General features: G+C 43.2%; 1 protein-coding gene across 14 annotated transcripts in view; it reads left to right on the top strand.

Annotated features, from left to right (window-relative positions):
- PHLDB1 (pleckstrin homology like domain family B member 1) overlaps positions 1-20,910 on the top strand; it is a 196,293-nt gene that overhangs the window by 48,447 nt on the left and 126,936 nt on the right. For all 14 annotated transcript variants that reach the window (XM_073602503.1, XM_073602494.1, XM_073602502.1 and 11 more), the window contains exons 3-4: positions 15,993-16,116; positions 18,421-18,591. In XM_073602503.1, the coding sequence (XP_073458604.1) occupies positions 15,993-16,116; positions 18,421-18,591 (295 nt within the window). The remainder of the gene's footprint in view (positions 1-15,992; positions 16,117-18,420; positions 18,592-20,910) is intronic.

Here is a 20,910-nt window from a genome sequence, read left to right as displayed (position 1 = left end):
TGACCTGTTATGTGGAAGAGGGCCTACTTTCCCTTTTACCTCAGGCCAGCTAATTCTGCAATATAAAAATATTGACTTCAACTTAGGCTTTTAAATTTTCGAATGATCCCTCTCCGCTCACAGAAATGCTGCGGGTATTGTTATCTCATAGCCTTGACAGGTTAATTGAGCTGTACACCCCTGTCTCACCCACTCGGTGAATCTAGGACTCCCCTTTCATAAGGTTCCCTATGCAGCTGCTGTTGCTAGGTTACTAGCCCACTGTTACCACAGCAGCCAAAGTATATTTACTGAACATCCATAAGATGTAAATGAATAGGAGGGCACACATCGTTACCTACAGCATGATATATACAGCATACATATATATATATATATATATATATATACAGTATACTGTATATATGCAGGCTTTAGACAAATGACACATACGTATTAAAGGAAAAGGCTCAATACCAGTATATTCAGTTTCCACACAGTCTTTTAACTGTGCTGCCGGGGCTCTGTTTTTACAGATTAACAATCAAACAGTTGGCATGTTGTTTGGCTGGGAACCACTAAAGAGCATAATGGCAGTCCCCATCTGTACCACTATTCCGTGTTGCACTTCTTATTTCTTTCTTATCATCATTTCAGTTATGTCCTCTTTCTGTTGAAGCAATGAGAAAGCTGCCTTGGTTGTGACCAGGCCATGCAGCTAAAACACTGCTTAAAGTGCACTTATCCTTTAATCCTGTTGTGTGGACTATTGCCAATATACCATAAAAATTGGGACTTGTTCTACAGAACTTTAAATTCTGGTTTGTTTGTTTACCTTCCTGCCTCTCTGCTGCCTCCCAAACCTTTTCAAACGTCCTGCTCTATCTGATTACTCCAAAGTTTTCAGATCTACCATTATCTAGGTGACATTTATCTGTCAACCTCAAACAAGTTGGAACACATTTTTTCAACACTCAAGTACATTTCTGCTAGGATGGCTGACGGGATTTTGTAAAAGCTCCAGAGACCATCAGTCCTCAAGGCAATAGACTTCATGTGCTCGTTGGCCATCTCTCCTTGACTATTCCACTAGCTCCCTAGGTGTGATGGCACATGCATCTTTCTGTAAAATTTTTCTTGCAAGTGGAATTGGTGGTTGTAAAGGCAACAATTTTTCTTCCATGCTGGTAGAGAAAACTCTACCCTAGTAGACTGTTCAGGGAAATCTGTTTTATAGTTTTGCCCTAACCTCTGGAGATTGGATCATTGTTACCTTAGATGTAAGTCTCGGCTGGGTGGCTCACTGTATCGGTCCGGTCTCCCTGAGCACCTGGAATCCTACAATATATACAATCTTCAATATTCTTGTAACAAAAGCAAACTTTTGAGAACTTTTTGACTTTCAAAAGGCTACAGATTGGGTTCAGGTCAGACTGACTCTTTCTGGCACCTTATGTTGCCATATTATAGATCACAACAAATGATTCTTTAATGATCCAATACTGAAGAACGTGTTTAGCAAGTCATGAAATCCAAGCTAGATCCTAAAGTGGTATTAAACCCAAAAGCAAGCATTTACTATATTGCAGCTTACCATTTCTTAGATGTGATGGCTGCATTCATTTTCTTTTTTAGGCTTTCTTCAATTCTCATTTGATAATCCAGCCAGTAAGTCTGTTTTCTTTTCAAAAGAATAAGCTCTCCAACAGAATGTATCAGGTACAGAGAGGAGACAAAATATTTAACATTTGTAGGGGGGCTTACTATGATCACAACCGAAAATGACCCAGCACCACATTTGTGTTACACTGTGTATATATTAATACCCAAGAATCCAAAATTCATCAAAAACAAAGTCCTCTTATATTTCCAAAGTCAAATCAATAAACATGAAAAAGAAAAGTCCACGTTTTCTCAACTGATGATCCACTTGAAAGTGCCTGATTAATCAATAAATATGAAATATGAAAAGAAAATATTAAAAAATCCATGTGTTGTGCTCCACTAGTAATGCACTTGAAAGTGCTTCATCCCTTATGCTGTACACATCATGTGTGACTTATATCACCACTATTAGCAACTCATCTCCCATTTTGATCTATAGGTAATAGGACATATGAGCTTGTCCTTTTGATAGTAATTTATGGAAGCGGTTGGATCTCTCAACCCTCAAAAATCTCCTCCAAATCTGTTCTCACCATATACAAAATTCCCCAATTCCACGATGTAAACTCAATGATCTAGCATACTGACCATCATAGTGCTTTCCATATAAAATGCCACGTCTAAATAAAACTCACTCACATTTAAAAGTGCACTGCACAACAGACAAACAGCATATGTAATGAATCAATCCACCATGTGGGGCATCACCACTGGAGGCTGCATTTTATGGGTAGAAACCAACTACTATCCCCTTAAGGCCAAGAGCTTCCACATGACATGTACCAGGTGACTCCTAAGACTTGCTTCAAATAAACCCAAGGTTTTGGGTCATACATAGGTCATTTATTTTTTCCAAGGTGAATGGAACAATCCTCTCTGCTGTGCTATTGTATTCTGACAGTAGGGACTCCTCTGCTGTCAGAATATACTAATCAGTGTTGCAACAGATTGACTGTTTGAATGAGTTTTCCAACAGTCTCGTCTGAGCGAATTTGATCATTATATCAACTTCTGTTGAGCAGGAATGGCCATACCATAGATAGTTGGAAATTCAGGCGGTCCCTGCTGAACTAGCTGAATTTTGATCCATCCATGGCCAGCCTCACTCAAATCATGGAAAACCCTAACTTATGCTACCTATTTCTAGTTTTAGAAAATGTTCTTTGACTTTGCTGAGACTTCTAATTTCAATCTCCTCCTGTCTGACCCCTATTCTGGACCCTTTACAACCATCCATTAGCAATAGTATGGCCTGTAATAATATTAAAAGAGAAGTATTGGATTTTTTAAAAATCAGACTTACCCAGGTAAATGCAGCATCGATCCGATGCTGCATCTGTTCCCCGCCGGCTCTAAGGCTGAGAACTGAGTGATCAAGCACTGCTGATAGCTCAGTTCTCCCTGGAGCTGTGAGCACTGTCAGTCACTGCTCTCTGCTCTGCTCCACCCCAGTGCTCACCGGACCGCTGGGCGGTGGAGGGGGTGGGAGCAGCTTTGCTTAGGCTCTCAGCAGCTCACTGAGAGGCTGAGCCAGATGTCGGTCTAGGCTCCTGGGTGGATCCCGACTATATGGTCGCGATCTTTCCCCAACCTGGACCGACTCTATGATGTCAGCTGACAATGGGCTTTAGCCTCTATTTGAACCAGTTAGTTAAGATTTCTTGTAGCATTCCACTCTGAAGTCTGTATTGCTTTTGGCCTTTATATTAGGGACAAATGTCTTTAAAGTCATAAAAGCTCTCCTATCCCTTGAGCTTTTGTGTACTGTCTTTGAGGAATATTGGGCGGCACAGTGGTGTAGTGGGTAGCACTTTCGCCTAGCAATAAGAAGGGTCGCTGGTTCGAATCCCAAACACGACACTACCTGCCTGGAGTTTGCATGTTCTCCCTGTGCCTGCGTGGGTTTCCTCTGGGTACTCCGGTTTCCTCCCACACTCCAAAGACATGCTGGTAGGTTAATTGGATCCTGTCTAAATTGTCCCTAGCATGTATGAATGTGAATTAGGGACCTTAGATTGTAAGCTCCTTGAGGGTAGGGGCTGATGTGAATGTACAATGTATATGTAAAGCGCTGTGTAAATTGACGGCGCTATATAAGTACCTAAAATAAATAAATATTTGACACCCAAGACAGTTTAAAAGCTTCACCTTGCCTTCTCCCAGCCTTCGCAATGCTGCAAGTCACTACATTATTTAGATGTGGCCAGACTTCTTTTGTTTTAAGTTGATAAACAAGTTGTTACAAAAATACAGACAAATTGCTTATCTTACCTAAAAGCTAAAGAAATTACGACATTCTTACAGCAGTTCTAAAATTATATAAGTTTACCTAATAGCCCAGTAAAAGGGGCCATCCAACCTCTTTACACATAGCTTCCTTCTGGATTTTTAAGACCATCCAAATCTGTTACTAGTTAAAAGATTTACTTGCTTGATGGGCAGCGTATGCCGAATTATCAACACTGACAATTTGCACGGCAGCCATCTGGTCTTCAGCTCATACCTTTGTCAAGCATTCTATAATCAATGTGGCAGCCAGGCGGACTAACATCATTTTAGCTGCTGTTTCTCATTAAATTTCCATTTGTTTTAGCATCTTTCTTGGTCTCCCAGCCTTGTTTTAATGCTTACTGCTAGTTAGGTCTCCTTCCTATGCTGACATGTTTGAGACCCAGGATCAGCAAAAAATGTTATCAGATACTCAACGTAATATCCTCATGTCAGCATAATTGCTTGGGACACTGGATGGAATATAAGGTTAGGCTTCTATTCACTTTTGGGGGTCAGAGAATGACCCATTCGTATGCTGACATGAAACAGCACCAGGCAAGGAAAATTTCAACGATTGTTTGTTAACAACTTTCCCTTATTTAATATACGTCCTGTCCTTTCTGGGAAATGAACATTTCAAATGTGTTATAGAGAAAAAAGTTTAGGTTACTGTGACATTTTCATTTATAGAACAATTATTTACAGAGCAAAGACCTCTGCACAGTCCTACAGTGTCCACATATGGACCACACATGCAGGGCAGGACTTAGGGTGGTGGGGGCCCCTGGGCTTGAGTCACTTTCTGGCCCTACCTTCTATACATTACTTTAAATAGAACAAAATGTTGACTGGTACGGTAGACAGTGTTACATGTTTAAAAAAACGTAATAATCTATTTATATGACCACTGATTCAAGCTTGAAATTTCTTTTTTCCAATAAATAATTTTTTTTCAAAATTGTTGGTCTTTTTCTGTTTATATCGCACAAAATAAAAACCGCAGATGTGATCAAATACCACCAAAAGAAAGCTCTATTTGTGGGAAAAAAGGGACGTCAATTTTACTTGGGTTACAACGTCGCACGACCGCGCAATTGTCAGTCAGTTAAAGCAATGCAGCGTAGTATCGCAAAAAATGGCCTGGTCATAAGGGGGGGTAAAAGGTTCTGGAGCTGAAGGGGTTAAGATTGAACAAGTCAAGACTAAAGGGGCATTTTTTTTTCATACATAATGGCACACATGTATTTTGCTTTTTGACTTGACACATGAATTCATTCTTTTTTTTCTTTGCTAGCGGCCCAGGCGCTAGCAACGAGTGCAGGGTTGCCAAGCCAACGGCGCAGCTCCACCCACCTCCAGGCTCCTCCTGGTCCGTCCTGCACAATTAAACATTAGAGTCTCTCTCTCTGCACCGCTGATCGGCTGATGAGACAGAGAGAGAGACTTGGGCAGAGCAGCGCTGCAGCCAAGTGAGGACCAGTGTGAGTCACAGCTGTTTCATCCGATCTAGCTGAAGATATATGAAGATATTTAAAACCGGGGCTGGACTGGGACAAAAATGTGGCCCTGGACTTCATCCAGACCGGCCCAAGGCACAACGCATCAGGGTACGATACATCAGGGCACAAGGCACATCAGGGTACAAAGCCCAGCACATCAGGGCACAAGGCACATCAGGGTACAGAACCCAGCACATCAGGGCACAAGGGACATCAGGGTACAGAGCCCAGCACATCAGGGCACAAGGCACATCAGGGTACAGAGACCAGCACATCAGGGCACAAGGCACATCAGGGTACAACACAGGGTCCAACACACCAGGCCACATCAGGGTACAGGGCACAGCACATCAGGGTACAGAGCCCAGCACATCAGCGTACAGGGCACAACACATCAGGGTACAGGACATCAGGGTACAGAGCCCAGCACAACAGGGTACAGGACATCAGGGTACAGAGCCCAGCACATCAGGGTACAGCACATTAGGGTACAGGACATCAGGGTACAGGACATCAGGGCACAGGTCACAGTACATCAGGGCACAACACATCAAGGTACAGGGCACAACACATCAGGGCACGTCAGGGCACAGTACATCGGGGTACAGGACATCATGACACAGGACATCGGGGCACATCAGGGCACATCAGGGAATGGGGCACATCAGGGCACAAGGCACATCAGGTCACAGGGAACATCAGGGCATAGGACATCGGGCACAGCACATCAGGGCACGGGGCACATCAGTTCATGGGGCACATCAGAGCATAGGACATCGGGGCACATCAGGGCACGGGGCACCTCAGGACATGGGGCACATCAGGCCACATGGCACATCAGGGCACATAGCACATCAGGGCACAAGGCACATAGCATATCAGGGCACGGGGCACATCAGGGCATGTGGCAAATCGGGGCACATTTGGGCTCGGGGCACATCAGGGCACATTATGGCACATCAGGGCACATGGCACATTATGGGGCACATAAGGGCACATTATGGGGCACATTGGGGCACATAGCACATCAGGGCACGGGCACATCAGGGCACAGGGCACATGGCACATCAGGTCTCGGGGCACGGGGCACATCAGGGCATGGGGCACATGACATATCGGGGCACATCAGGGCTCGGGGCACATCAGGGCACACTATGGCACATTGCACATAATGGCACATTAGGGCACATAGCACATCAGGGCACATTATGGGGCACATTGGGGCACATAGCACATCAGGGCACATGATGGGGCACATTATAGGGCACATTATAGGGCACATCAGGGGGCACATCATGGGCTCTTACTAGCCAGTATGCAGAGTAGCAGTTCTCTATCATGTCACGCAGCGCTGCTCGCTCCCCGGCGGGCCCCTCCTCTCTTCTCGTCTATCCCAGATGATGTCACAAGCCAATGTTGCGTAGCGTTGCGTGACATGAGAGAGAACTTACTACAGACAGACGCTTCCTGCGCTACTGCGCTACTCTGCATACTGGCTAAATCTCGATCTACCCGTCAGGCACCAGCTGTCAGCGGTTGACGGGTAGATCACCGAGCACCGCAGATGCGGCTGAAACCGGCCCACTCTGAGCCATCGGCCCACTGGGAATCTCCCGGTAGTCCCGATGGCCAGTCCATCCCTGTTTAAAACGTAAACGGACGGCAAGCCCAATGGTAAGTCCGGCCCTGCACGCATGCATGCAACATGAACGAACAATAGCTGTGCAATATAAATACATTGTATTTTGGGAATGTACATTAAATATGTACATTAAGTTACACGTTTCTCCTCCTATCCTACTTGGTAGTATCCATATATATACCCACTGCTCAGTGATCATACATCTTTTAAGTCCAGTTAGTAGGGTATCAGTGCCCTGCATTTCAGATGTATTTTGGGGAGTTGAAGCATACTTGCTCAGCAGAGGTAGCAGTGGTTGCTCAGCTGGCTATAGAGGCCCAATGATATGATTAGATAAGCACAAGGGACATGCTGGCCACTTGGAACACTATGCCAGGGACATATTGATCTTATGGAGCAGTCTGATTGGAAAATGGTGAGCACATTGAGCTTTCTAGAGACATGCTGAGCTTATGGAACACTCTGTCAGGGACATTCTGACCATACTGGACAATCTGTCAACTAAATGACCCCCTGGGGTTCTATACCAGGAAAATGTAAGAAAACTAAGCATTTCTACCAAAGACATGCTGAGCACAGGATCTTTCTTTCTAGGTGCATGCCATACACTTTGAATATTGTTAGGGATATTCTGAGCACAAAGGACACTCTTCCAGGGTTATGTTGGACACATTAGGTACCTAGACTGGCATCAGAATACATGGGGCACTGTGACAAGGGCATAATGACCACAATGAATCCTCTGCCAGGAATATGGAAAGTACACTGGTCACACTTCCAGGAATACAGTGAGCACAATTCATTTTCTGTTATGGATATACTGGCCACAACGGCTAGTCTGTCTGAGATATACTTAGCACAAGGCACTCTGACAGGAACATGCTGCAAACAACTGTTAATCTGTATTTGCTGTAATACAGCAAAAGACAACTGAGCAGGGACACTATCCCTTGCAACTTTAGTGCACTTTACTGCAGAGAAGGCGCTGTGTTGTCGGACCACAAGAGGAAATTAGGAGCTGATTGCATTGCTATATAGGGTTGCCGCTTGACCAGGTTTCACCCAGACAGTCCGGGTTTTTAATCATGTGCCCAGGTTTCAGGCCGCCTTAGACTCGGACACATTACTCAGAACACACCGTCAGCAGGGGCACTGCTAACTCAGGCACCAGTGACGTTCTCTTGCAGGGTGTCTGGGGTTCCACTCGGCCATTGCATCTATGTGGCGGCCGATATGTCTCCCCTGCTTGCTGGCTGCCTGTCTTACAAAGCAGAGCGGACCAAAGCCGCCTCCTCTTCCTCCTCGGCTTTGATGTTTACATGTACACAGAAGGAGGGACACCGCTCCACATGTGCCACGCTAACCTGAGGTCTGTACTAAGTTTATTATACTGTAGATGGACAGGAAAGGGGGACAGAGTGGTTGGGAAGGGGGCAAGTTAAAAAAGGTGGAGGAGTGATGAGGGTTTAAGAGGATATGTGCTGGGGGGACACTTTGGGAGGGGAGATGACCTATGCTAGAAATGGGGATAGATTTGAAATCCTACCCCCCCCACAAGCCCTCTGCCCTCCGAAAGCACCCCCCACAGGACATATCAACCCCCCACTTCCCTACTAGCACAAGTCCTCTCCCCCCAAAAGTGCCCCACAGTATTTAACGGACCCAACCCACCCCCTGCTAGCACAAGTCCTCTCCCCTTCCAAAGTGCCCCCAGCGCATATCCTCTTATCCTCCTCCCCCGAATCAAATAGAAACCAGCTGCCAAAGAGGGGATGATCGTGGAATCTGGGGCACTTGGCACCCCACAAGAGATGCAGGGCAATTGCCTTGGGTGCCCATGCAGGGCAAGTTTGTTTAGCCAGGTGCCAGATACTTGTGTTTTATTTAACCATGCCCCTTTAAGCCCGCCCACTGCTAACACAATTTGACTACACCCACTGTTCGCCACATTTCTGTCCCACATCTTTTTCAATCATATAGTGTACACTACAAAAAAAATTCATATGCACCACTGAAGTGATCGTGTTTGGCTTGAAGAAAAGGTAACAACCCTATTGCTACTGCAAGGATTAAAGGGTATTTTCTGCATTGCAGGGTCTTTATAGGTATAAAACATGGGAAAATGTGCAGGTATTACAGAGATATACTGCATACATTTCTTGCCCTGACATACACTAGCCTCTCTGTTGTTATGCAGGCAGCAGCTGGTGTGTGGTGCAGTCCAGCGGGATAACCGACCTGTTCACTTTGTCTTTTAATTAAATTTATTGAAATGTCACACAGACATTTCACATAGTTCAACTGACCACCACACAATGCTAGGTGGTGGATCGCCTCATGCAAGCACTCATTTTTTCAGCGCACAATGCCCACACACCACCACAACACAGTGGTGTGAACTTGGCACTCAGGAGACAAAGCATTTTGCCTTGTCATGCGGTGGGACTGCGCTGCAATAGCCACCCAACTTAGTCCCACCACATCTGGTGTGAATCGACCCTTAAAAGGGGACATGAGTTGGCTGCACAGTTTGGTGCTCCAGTTCTGAGTGGAAAACATTTCTTACTTACTGCCTAAATAGCTACCACACAGAAGAGTGTGACAAATCTCCAAAGGACTCCCCAGAGGTATCTAAAGTAAAGCACCACAAAACTACTGGTCTGGTACTTTTATAACTAGTGCAAAGTTTTGCCTATTACAGTGTGGGATTGTTTATTAAAGAACTTTGTACTCTATCACTAGCCTGTCTGCTGGCATTCCTGGAATGTTCTGCTGAGCTATTCTGCACATACTAGAGGCCTGCCCACTGCTGGGGATGTGCGGCCTTGCCTGAAAAAAGGGTACAATTATTTGTTACTTAGGAAAGAACGATACAGATTTGCCATGGTGCCCCTTGTTTGCCTTGCTGCAACTATTGCTACCACCAGTGTTCCATAGACTTTGGTTACACCATTGCACTTGTTACTGTGTACAAGGACTGTGCCAGCTAATACTGCTGTAAATAGCTCTCTAATTCTCTTTTGTTTGAGTTTCTCTGTGGCCCTAGTTGGAATTTTTGTTTGCCTGTAAATGAGAGAAGTAAGGATGCTAAACACAGTGGGGGAACATTTATCAATTTGTTGCACAGCAAAGCTAAACAGAGGCAGTAAGACAAATATCAGAAAAATAAACAGCATAAAGCTGGTTGTACGCGGCTCAATTTTCACTCATTTAGGACATGGGTTGATTGAGAGAAAAACCAATTTATTCCCCCATCCATGCTAAGAGCGTTGATAGAGGAACCTCCACTGCTGGCAATTGTATTCAGGCAGCAGTACAGTTCTACTAGAAAAAGCAAAAACAGAGGGAGTACCAGCCTTGTGCATTACCTTTATATGTATATTCTTTTATTGCAGAAATAAACAGATGTATACTCACAAACAGCATATATTATACAGCTCATCAATGTCCACAGTGCGCCGCATAGCCTAGTCCACTGCGCAAGTCCCAAAATGCCTGAGGTGTTTCGGGTGTAGGTTCCCTTTTCCTCAGAGCTAAACGATAGTCTTACATAGTCCGTCATTAACCACTTGCCACCAGTAGATTTACTGCTAGTGGGGGGCAGCTGCAGGCTCAGGGACATACTAGTACGTCACTGAGCAAATGCACACTGAGTCACACATCGACACAAACCGGTGACACAGCAGATCACGAGATCGGTACCTGGCCGTGGCCAGGGTATCATGAGATTGCGATGATTGGTCATAGCAATCACATGATTACAATGTAAACAAAACAGTCAAGAATGGCTTCCATGATTCCATAATTTTCCACGCGACTCATTTAATTTTTAAAATAACTTTTCAAGATGGATGGTACTTGTTTGGTCACTTATAGCTCAGATTTTAGATTTACCAGTAATTGTACTAAATTTGTGCTACCTATGGGGGCCATAAGATTGCATTGCTTTATATTCCTCTGCTGCTCTAAAGCAGCACTGCGACAAAATAAAACCTGGCCTTGACCACTTCTTAAGGTCCATTCACACTGCTGATTACCACACTTTGCAATTTTCTGTGGTAAGAAACTGCGGATTCTTGCGTCTGGAATGACAGGTGTGTGTGTGAATAGCTGCGACCGCTCAGTCCATACAATGATGACTGAAGGAGGCCTCAGCTATTCCTGACTGTTCACACAGCCATCGATTGCCTGTAATAACCATTGTAATAGTCGTGCGTAAAGGACCCACAGCTAGCTGTGCGTGTAGCAACCATTTTGTTCATGTCTCAGGTCATCTAAGCCATGTTGTCATCTCTTAGAAGGGCATAACCACAGTGACCTTGCCCCCCCCCCCCCCCTCCCACACACACACACACTTTTTCTTTCAGTTATACAATAAACAAACTGTTAACTAATGCCAGGACTGATCCATTGATCGGACACAAGACCCTTTCCAGGGTGCAGCTGAGAGTGACATTATTACGTAAGTGACAGCGTGGTGAGAGATTGGCAAGTCCTTTGTCTCGAGTTGGTGGGTCACAATCATAGATGGACGCATTTCGTGTACGTCCAACCACAATCACCACAGGTAATCGTTAGTTATGCAAACTGTCTCAAATAGCTGCACCCGCCATCAGCCACAAAAGGCATATTCGCTCATTCCCTAGCCAGGAAACATTAGGAAGCAGTAGATTATGAGGGGGTGGTCAGGATCATCAGGTATTTAGGCTGGCCATACATTGACAGTTTTTTTCATTCAGCCTGCACTATAAAGCACAGATGGACAAATCTCCCATTGTGCCTACTGTATGTATCCCACTGGTTGTCAAAATACCCAAACAGCTACTGCATCTGTTTGATTGCAAATGCTTTTTGGCTGACAGTTTTCTGTCCAAGTCTTTTGAGTTTTCAATCGAGCGATGCCAGATGAGAGGGGTGCAACATGGACACCCACTGATCAAAATTCTACAATGTATGGCCAGCTTTAGTCTGGGATTTCATTCATGCATTAGCAAAAAAAGCCTAACTTATATCAATTGTGAGAGACAAAGGGATGCAGTATTATAGTTTTTGATTTTACGTTTACACTTTATTTGTGCATATGTTTTGATGGGGAATGAGTACAGCGCTGCACCAAAGATGTTACAGAAATGGTTACACAATAAGCAGCTAACACACCTCTTAGACACAGGTCGAAATAACTGATAGAAAATATATAGTGTAGCGCTATGTGTATAAATAATATAAGATCTGAAAAACTAAACAGTGAACTAAGCTCTAGCCATCCCTTAAGGGCCAGAAAATAAATTGAATGCTTCAAAATTACATATGAACTAAGTGAATAAAATCAAAAGTATACTGAGTGCTTCAAAATAACATTTAGGATATAGTAAATGTAATAAACCAGTGATAGAAAACAGTGTAGTGAACATAAACAAATCTTAAATAAGTGACAAATCAACCAAAAAAGTCCATGAACGTTGACAGTTGTACTCCTAATGGAAATAGAAAACCACCACCAAGAGTCTCTGAGGGTTGAATAATGAGGAATAAAGCTCCCAAGCTTCCTCTAAAATAAAACAAAAAAGCTTCTGGTAGATGGATAGATAGAAAACTACAGATGAATGGGACGTCTAGATAGGTGGCGGGACCATCACCGGAGCATCAGGGGAGGCTTACCGGAAACAGATGACTTGAGAAGACTTACGTCTTACAAGTCTAAGAAAGCTTATTTAGCATCCAGGACTGGCAGGATGGATCATCAGGTATCCTCAGCTTCAAATGGGGGGAGGGATCTCATCACAGCCTCAAACGTCCCCAAACGTTCCAACAGGCCAACCGGATGTTTTTAAATACCATGAGAGAAATAAAGCTCACATGGCATGATATCGTTTAAAAAACATCGATTTATTAAAATAGTAAAAAAAGACACTCACATGATAGGAGATCGTAACACAGCTCAAAATAGATCAGTCGCAGTAATCGTGAGGGGTCCACCCAACATGTTTCGGCTAACGAGCCTTCATCTGGGGTGTGGAGCCCCCCCACCTTACCGCTATTTAAACCAGAAATGACCCCCACTGGGAGTGTCACAATACCGGAAGTGCACAGCTGATGTCACTTCCAGTTATTAAAATAATGTTGGTTAACGTAAATATATGTGTAATATAAGAAAGGTACAATGGGCGATATTATACCGCTAACACCAATAAATGAAAAATCAAGATCAGATGTCACATATTATGATAACATTCTGGCCAGCTGGTCCGGAAATGCTTGGAATGTAAACCAAGCCTCATTTTCAATGTGGCCGGATCTCAAAGGTCGAAGCGCCGTCGCGCTCCGCCCACCGGACCCGGCCAAATGGTATGACAGTGCGCAGTAGCGGCATTCACAGAAGGAAGTCCGCCTGCGCACCAAGCCTCACTCTCGACGCACAGATCCCGTAGGCCGGAGAACCGCCATGCTCCGCCCACCGGATCCAACGTTGAGTGTGCGCACATGGCACGCCCCCGTCAGATGCGGCGCGCGTGCGTTCCACGCCTAGGACCAAGCCTCTCCCTCACATCGGCGGCACTCATACTTCCTGCAGAAGGGAAGAGAGGCCCCGATAGGCTGGAGAGGGCTGGAACCAGGTCCTAATACCCTCGCAACGCAAGAAAGTGTCAGCAAAGGTGATACTAAATGGGAATGATGTTATTATGTCGTGGTATCAAAACGACATAGGGCTTATGGTAAAACAAATAAAAAATGATAAGTGGAGGGCATCGGCCATGACCGTATATTGGTTGAAATCATTAGATGGATATTAAGTGACACTGCCAATGAGGGGCATCCCTTCCATCCTATATAGTACAACAAACATAAGGGGGACTGACATGACAATCTTTCCCATAGGGGGGCATCCTCCAAAATGTACAAATACAAAAAGTACATATATAATATCATAATCTAAAATATGTATTAATAGCCAAAAATCGTTCTAAATATGTTGCACACCTTTGAAAAAGTTGACCGCCTGATTGTTAGTGCGGAGTTCACAACTACAAAAAAAAATGTGCATATCCTTTACTATATGAGAGGAGGTCTGATTTGTAATACATGCAAATCTAAATGAATCACTGATTTGCTTGATAAATGTCCCTCACAGTGCCCTGTGTTTTTGTTCTATAACCTCTATGCACCTCTCTATGCACTACAAGAGATCGCCATCTATGTATAAAGTTTATTTTAGCAGTTGAATGTGTTAGGTATTAATCTGAGCTAGCCGGATTTATCTGGAGAACATGTGTCTTGTTAACGGAGCTATGAAAAGAAGCTTGGATTTTATATGACTCTCGTCTTCTTTGCTATATAAACAGTAATATCCCAAGGGCATTTTAATTGAATTGAAAATGAAATGTGTGCATTAACTTTTCTTTTATGATTTAAACACAACTTATGAAATTCAGGGCAGGTCACAATTATGTGCATACCTTTAATGTCTCATAAGCTGGTCAAATATGGATCAAAATTCCGCCAGTTCAGCAGACCGGCCCAATTTCAATCCATCTATTGGCCGTTCCTGCTCGAGAAGAGTCGATCTGATGATCGACTTTTCCTGAATGGGATTGTTAAATTTTGGTCCAATAAGGAAGAGTTCCCTCTGTTGGAATACAATAGCGCATTGGGGAGGATTACCCCATCCACTTTGAATGTGTGGATGGGGCAATCCATTCAGTTTTTACGATCAGCCCCCTGGATGATCAAAAAAAAAAAAAAAGGATCAGTGTATGTCCAACTTTAGGTATTGTCAAATAGGGTCAAATGTTTGTGTCTTTCCTTTTAATGCTTGAGCATTTATACCATAAAAACAAAAAAGGCTGCAGTGATGGGACACCATTATTCATATCTATTGTTTCATTTAGTGAGCCCCATATTCTTTGTGAACTATTGCTACTCATGTCTAATGGCACTGCCACACAATACAATTCTTACAATCTCTGACATGTGTCTTATCTAGAATCCAGAGTGCTGCAGTATGTAGACCCTGTGCCAGATATGTTATGGTGGCCAGGGTTATGTTATAGTTTTCAGCTCAATATGCACTTTTGAATGACTCATATGATATGATAAGACTATAATTTAGATATAATGTTGATGCCATTTAAAATGTAGAGATTACACTAGTTTGGGCATTTGAGTCCTTTTTTCTTGTCCACCTGTCTTCATTTAGTAGACCAGGTCTGGCTACTACAACAATCAATATATTCTGCTAGCCCTGGTTCACACTAGTGCAACTTTGAAATCGCGCTACTTCAGTGCGTCTTCAAAGCTGCCCGATCAGTGCGCTTTTGCTGTGCCATTTCATTGCGGCTTGCAATTTAATTTAAAAGAAGTTAATGCACGTTGCAATGGAATCGAAAAAAAAAGTTGCGCAGGAACTGTTTTCAAAGTCGATGCAACTTGAGTCGCAATGATTTTAACGTTTCCATTGTCGGCAATGGGGTGCGACTTGTCATGTGATTTTTAACTGTCAAATCGCATGACAAATTACACTGGTGTGAACCAGGGCTTAGAATTATTTTATGCAATTTAGCATTTTACCAATGCAAAAAGTAACAAATCAGTTTCTGCTTTTTAAATTTATTCTGTAACATTTTTTTTCAGGCATTCAGGTTATGTGATCTACAGTATAAAGAAAGTATATAAGAAAAGTGGACTTGCTAATTATTGACGTTTCACCATGAATCCAGGCAAGTTTCTGCAGTTCATGGTTCTTGTGCATGACATTAAATGCTGGGAATACCAGCAATCAGATGAACTGAAGAACCTCTTTGGATTGTGGTAAAACATTTTCAAGCAGAATCACCAAGTCCAATTGATATTCAGTACTTGTACTACTACTAGACAGTGATTACACTTGTGTTATTACTTTGTACCATGTAATAAGGTATTTTACTTTGTGTTACATGCAGAGCACCCCACTAGATCTTATAGACACAGGAAAAGTTCTGAAGGTGCACACAGAGAAACCACATCTCGTGAGTCTTGGGAGTGGGAGACTGAGCACGGCAATCACTCTACTACCATTGGAAGAAGGTATTTATAAATGAATGAATCTTTCATCACCATGTTCTATCTCGCTCAACTTTAAGTAAAGCAGCATCACGTTATTTTCTCGTTGGTATGTAGTATATCCTGTTATCAGATCTTTCAGGCTGTCTTTTTATTGATGAAGAAAAGGTGAAAACCTAGTGGAGCCCATCTGCTAACTGTAAGATATTAAATCACTTACACACATGCAACATGTTAAAATGACCCCAAATGAAAAAAAAACAATGATTTGTCATGTTGATTCAAGGTCTTCAAATCTTATTTTTGAAAATTATTATTATTATTATTTTTTATTATTAAAGAATGGGGACTTTTATTTTGGTCAGATCCTTTTTTTAAATATATTTTCTGCACTTTCAACAAACCCTTTCACACTGGGGCACTTTGCAGGCACTACAGCACTAAAAATAGCGCCTGCAAAGCGCCCTGAAAGAGCCGCTGCTGTCTCTCCAATGTGAAAGCCCCGAGGGCTTTCACACTGGAGTGGTGCGCTGGCAGGATGCTAAAAAAAGTCCTGCTAGCAGCATCTTTGGAGCTGTGAAGGAGCGGTGTATACACCACTCCTAATCCGCTCCTGCCCATTGAAATCAATGGGGCAGCGCGACCCTTTCTCAGCCACTAGGGGGGGTAAAAGCGCCCAGCTAGTGGGCGAATATCGCAGCGAAATTGACGGGTTAGGCCCCTTTCACACTGGGGCGTCGGTGGCGTTGCGCCGCTATTTTTAGCGGCGCTTTACCATCGTATTTGCGAGGGTATTCGGCCGCTAGCGGGGCGCTTTTAACTCCCGCATAGCGGCTGAAAAAGGGTTAAAACAACCCGCAAAGCGCTGCTCCAGCAGCACTTTGACGGCAGTATATTTTCAGTATATGATTTCAATGGGCAGGAGCAGTGGAGGAGCAGTATAAAGACCGCTCCTTCACCGTTCCAAAGATGCTGCTAGCAGGACTATTTTTACCGTCCTGTCAGCGCACTGCTCCAGTGTGAATGCCGGGCTTTTACACTGAAGAGACAGGAGCAGCTCTTTCAGAGCAGTTTGCAGGCGCTATTTTTAGCGATGTAGCGCCTGCAAAGCGCCCCAGTGTGAAAGGGGTCTAAAGTGCTGCTAAGAATAGCGGCGCTTTACCGCCGACGCACCCACCGCCCCAGTGTGAAAGGGGCCTTATTCTTCTAAACTGCCAGTAAAACATTTGAGCGCTTTTGAAGAGCTTTCCATTAATTTCAATGGAGAGGGGCGTTTTTTCACCGCCCTGCCAGCCCACTGCCCCAGTGTGAAAGCATTCAATGATTTTAATGAAAATAGTTTTTCGTGAGCTTTTCAGGCGCTTTTTTTAGCGTGAAAGCACCTGAAAAGCGCCTCAGTGTGAAAGGGGTCTTAGGCACAAAACAGGATGTGATACAGGTAGTTTTATCCATTGCTTTCTACTCACCACTCCACCAAGACCACTTTTGCGGTGCATCCAGGGTTTGCGGTTCATCCAGGTAATCAGTGTCCCATAAACAGCTCTCAGGCATTACCATTTTTTTACCTAACCCATTAACGGACTAATGATGAATGTTTTTCTCTAAAGGCCTGTGTTGACAGAATTTTCTCCACTTTAGATTCAGCACTGCTTTCTTCTCTGAATACAAGTCGATGGAAATGAAAAATCAGCTTGAAGCAGGTTGAGGCAGCTTAAGGACTTATGCCCATGGGCATATTAAAACACTCCTGTGTAAAATGCATCCTTATGCCAGGAGTTGCCAGAAAAATCCAGCATAATAAATGCTTATTTTGCCATGTCATTACTCAGGTTTTTAGGCACATGGCATTTAGAAGTGTATATAGAGAAAGCGTATAGAATACAACACTAGAATGCATTTGCAAGCGAAAGTGCATAAATTATGCCCGTAAGCTCCACTCTGAATGCAAGTTTGGGGCATTTTCTGTGCCCCTGGATGCTGCTCTAAATACAAATCTAAATGCCACAATATGCGAGGACACATTGGCTAAAATAGAGCTGTGTTCAGATGCATGAAAAAAATGAAAATGTGTCTAAATATGGTGTCTTTTTCTGCCAGTGTGCACCAAACCTAAAGGAGGTCAAATGAAGATCAGAAAAAGGTCGCTGTAGGCAAAAAAACGGAACTGAAATGCATGCTGAATGGACCTAATAGCAAGCTGGATTTGTAAAAAGTTTTGGCTAAAGATACAATTTATTTCCATTTAGTGTAGATTAGTGACAACTGCATTAACTGCAAAATATATTGATATTGCTTTTACATATTCTCATGTCTTTCCATTTACCACAGGGAGGACCACATTAGGCCATGCATCCAAGGATATTACCATACAGGGCCCTGGTATTGCTGCTACACATTGCTACATTGAGAATAAATGTCACACACTCACCCTTTACCCATGTGGGAACCCTTGTTCTATCGACGGGGTTGCAGTCACTAAGCCCACTCGTCTGAGACAAGGTAAGGCTGGCACACATCTTTTTTTTTTTTTTTTTTTTTTTACAGGAAAAGATTTTAACATAGCAAACAATTTTTGCATTTCAAGTTTTCTTAAGGAACATACTATCATCTTTCATGGTAAGAACATTCCATAAGGCTCCCCAGAATAATCAAAATCACAGAATTCAAAGTTACAGCATTTGTCCTTAATCTGTCGCAAGAAGGGATTAAACATTTGCTGAAAATAGCCTGGATTCTATGAAGGTCCTTTTTGGAAGTGTTTTTCTAACTACTAGGAAAACCATTTTTAAAAGCTCCTTACATTTGCTGTGTTTCTGCTGGATGGAAAGCATTTCAGTTCAATATTTGATGAGCATTTTAATAAGCAATATTTTACCTAAAACGCGTTTTCCAGTCAACATAGAAACCCCCCATATACAGAACCCTATATTTACAGTTTTTAAAAGGCAAAAAAGAACCCCAAAAACGTATAATACATGATCCAATTTGCTCTAGCAGGGGTAAAATATTCTTCCTGATCCCCAAAAGGCAATTGGATATTACCTGGATCAAGAATCTGCCATTACCTATAAATGTTAATATACAGTTATATTTTGTGCATTTAGGAATGCATCCAGCTCTTTTTAAAAACAATTTACTGAGCTGGCCAGAACTAGTTCTCAAGGGAGTATTTTCCACATTTTCACAGCTCTTACTGTGAAGAAGCCTTTCAGTACCCGGAGGTTAAATCTCTTTTCCTCCTGACATAAAGTGCCTCCTTGTCCTCTGTTATGACCTTTTAAGGTGAATAATGCTGCATCAAGTTTACAATATGGAACATCTATGTTTATACATGGTGATCATATCCCCCCTTAATTGCCTTTCGCAAGAGAGAATAAATTCAGTTCAGCTAATATAGTATTTCCTCATTGCTGAGGTCCTCCATGTCTCTTATCAGTTTGGGTGCCTCTCTCTGCACTTGTGATAATGAAACAAACTAAAGGCTCCTTGCTCTCTCTCACCTACTGAAAGTCTGGTGTAAAAATGGCAGTAATGCCGCGTACACACGAGCGGACTTTACGGCAGACTTTGCCCGGCGGATGGGATTTTGTCGGACAATTCGATCGTGTGTGGGCTCCAGCGGACTTTGTTTTCTCAACAGTTGGACGGACTTAGATTTGAACCATGTTTTAAATTAATCCGTCGAAATCGAGTCCGGTCGAAAAGTCCGCTTGTCTGTATGCTAGTTCGATGGACAAAAAGCCACGCTAGGGCAGCTATTGGCTACTGGCTATGAACTTCCTTGTTTTAGTCCGGTCGTACGTCATCACGTACGAATTCGACGGACTTTGGTGGATTGTGTGTAGGCAAGTCCGTTCATTCAGAAAGTCAGTCGTAAAGTCCGTCAAAAAGTCCGCCGGGCAAAGTCTGCCGTAAAATCCCACCACGTGTACGTGGCATTAGACCTTTCTCATAGTAACCATTCAGATCACAGTCCATTCAGAACTTTTACTGTGCTGCAGGGAGAGAGGAAGTTATACAGTGGCGAAAATAATTATTTGGCCCCTGCAGATTTTGTAAGTTTGCCCACTTTCAAAGAAATGAAGGGTCTATCATTTTTATCATAGGTGTATTTTAAATGATAGAGACAGAATATCAACCAACAATCCAGAAAAAACACATGATACAAATGTTATAAATTGAGTTGCAGTTAGGTGACTAAAATAGGTATTTGATACCCAACCACCCAACAATAGTTCTGTCAATTTAAGAAGGTGCGGCCAACTACAACTCATTATGTGTATAAAAGACACCTGTCCACAGAATTTCTTTCTTCCATTCAAACCTCACCATCATGGGCAAGACCAAAAGAGCACAAGGCTGGAATGGGCTACAAGAGCATCAGCATGAAACTTAGCGAGAAGATCACTGTTGGAGTGATTATTAGCAAATGTAAGAAATACAAAATAACAATCAATTGCTCTCGGCCTGGTGCTCTGCGCAAGATGTCGCCTCATGGGGTAAGGATGATCATGAGAAAAGTGAGGTATCAGCCCAGAACTACACAAGAGGAGCTTGTCAATGATTTCAAGGTAGTTGGGACCACAGTCACCAAACAAATCATTTGTAACACAATACGCCACCATGGATTGAAATCCTGTAGGGCCTTCAAGATCATTTAAATGATTCAGAGGAGGATTGGGAGAAAGTGCTGTGGTCAGATGAGACCAAATATGAGCTCTTTGGCATTAACTCGACTTGCCCTGTTTGGGGGAAGAAAAATGCTGACTTTGACCCTAAGAACACCATACCCACAGTCAAGCATGGAGGTGGAAACAT

Source organism: Aquarana catesbeiana, linkage group LG10, assembly GCF_042186555.1.
Source record: "Aquarana catesbeiana isolate 2022-GZ linkage group LG10, ASM4218655v1, whole genome shotgun sequence".
Lineage (NCBI taxonomy): Eukaryota > Metazoa > Chordata > Amphibia > Anura > Ranidae > Aquarana > Aquarana catesbeiana.
The sequence above is the reverse complement of the archived record's forward strand: the minus strand, read 5'-3'. Positions and strand labels throughout refer to the sequence as shown.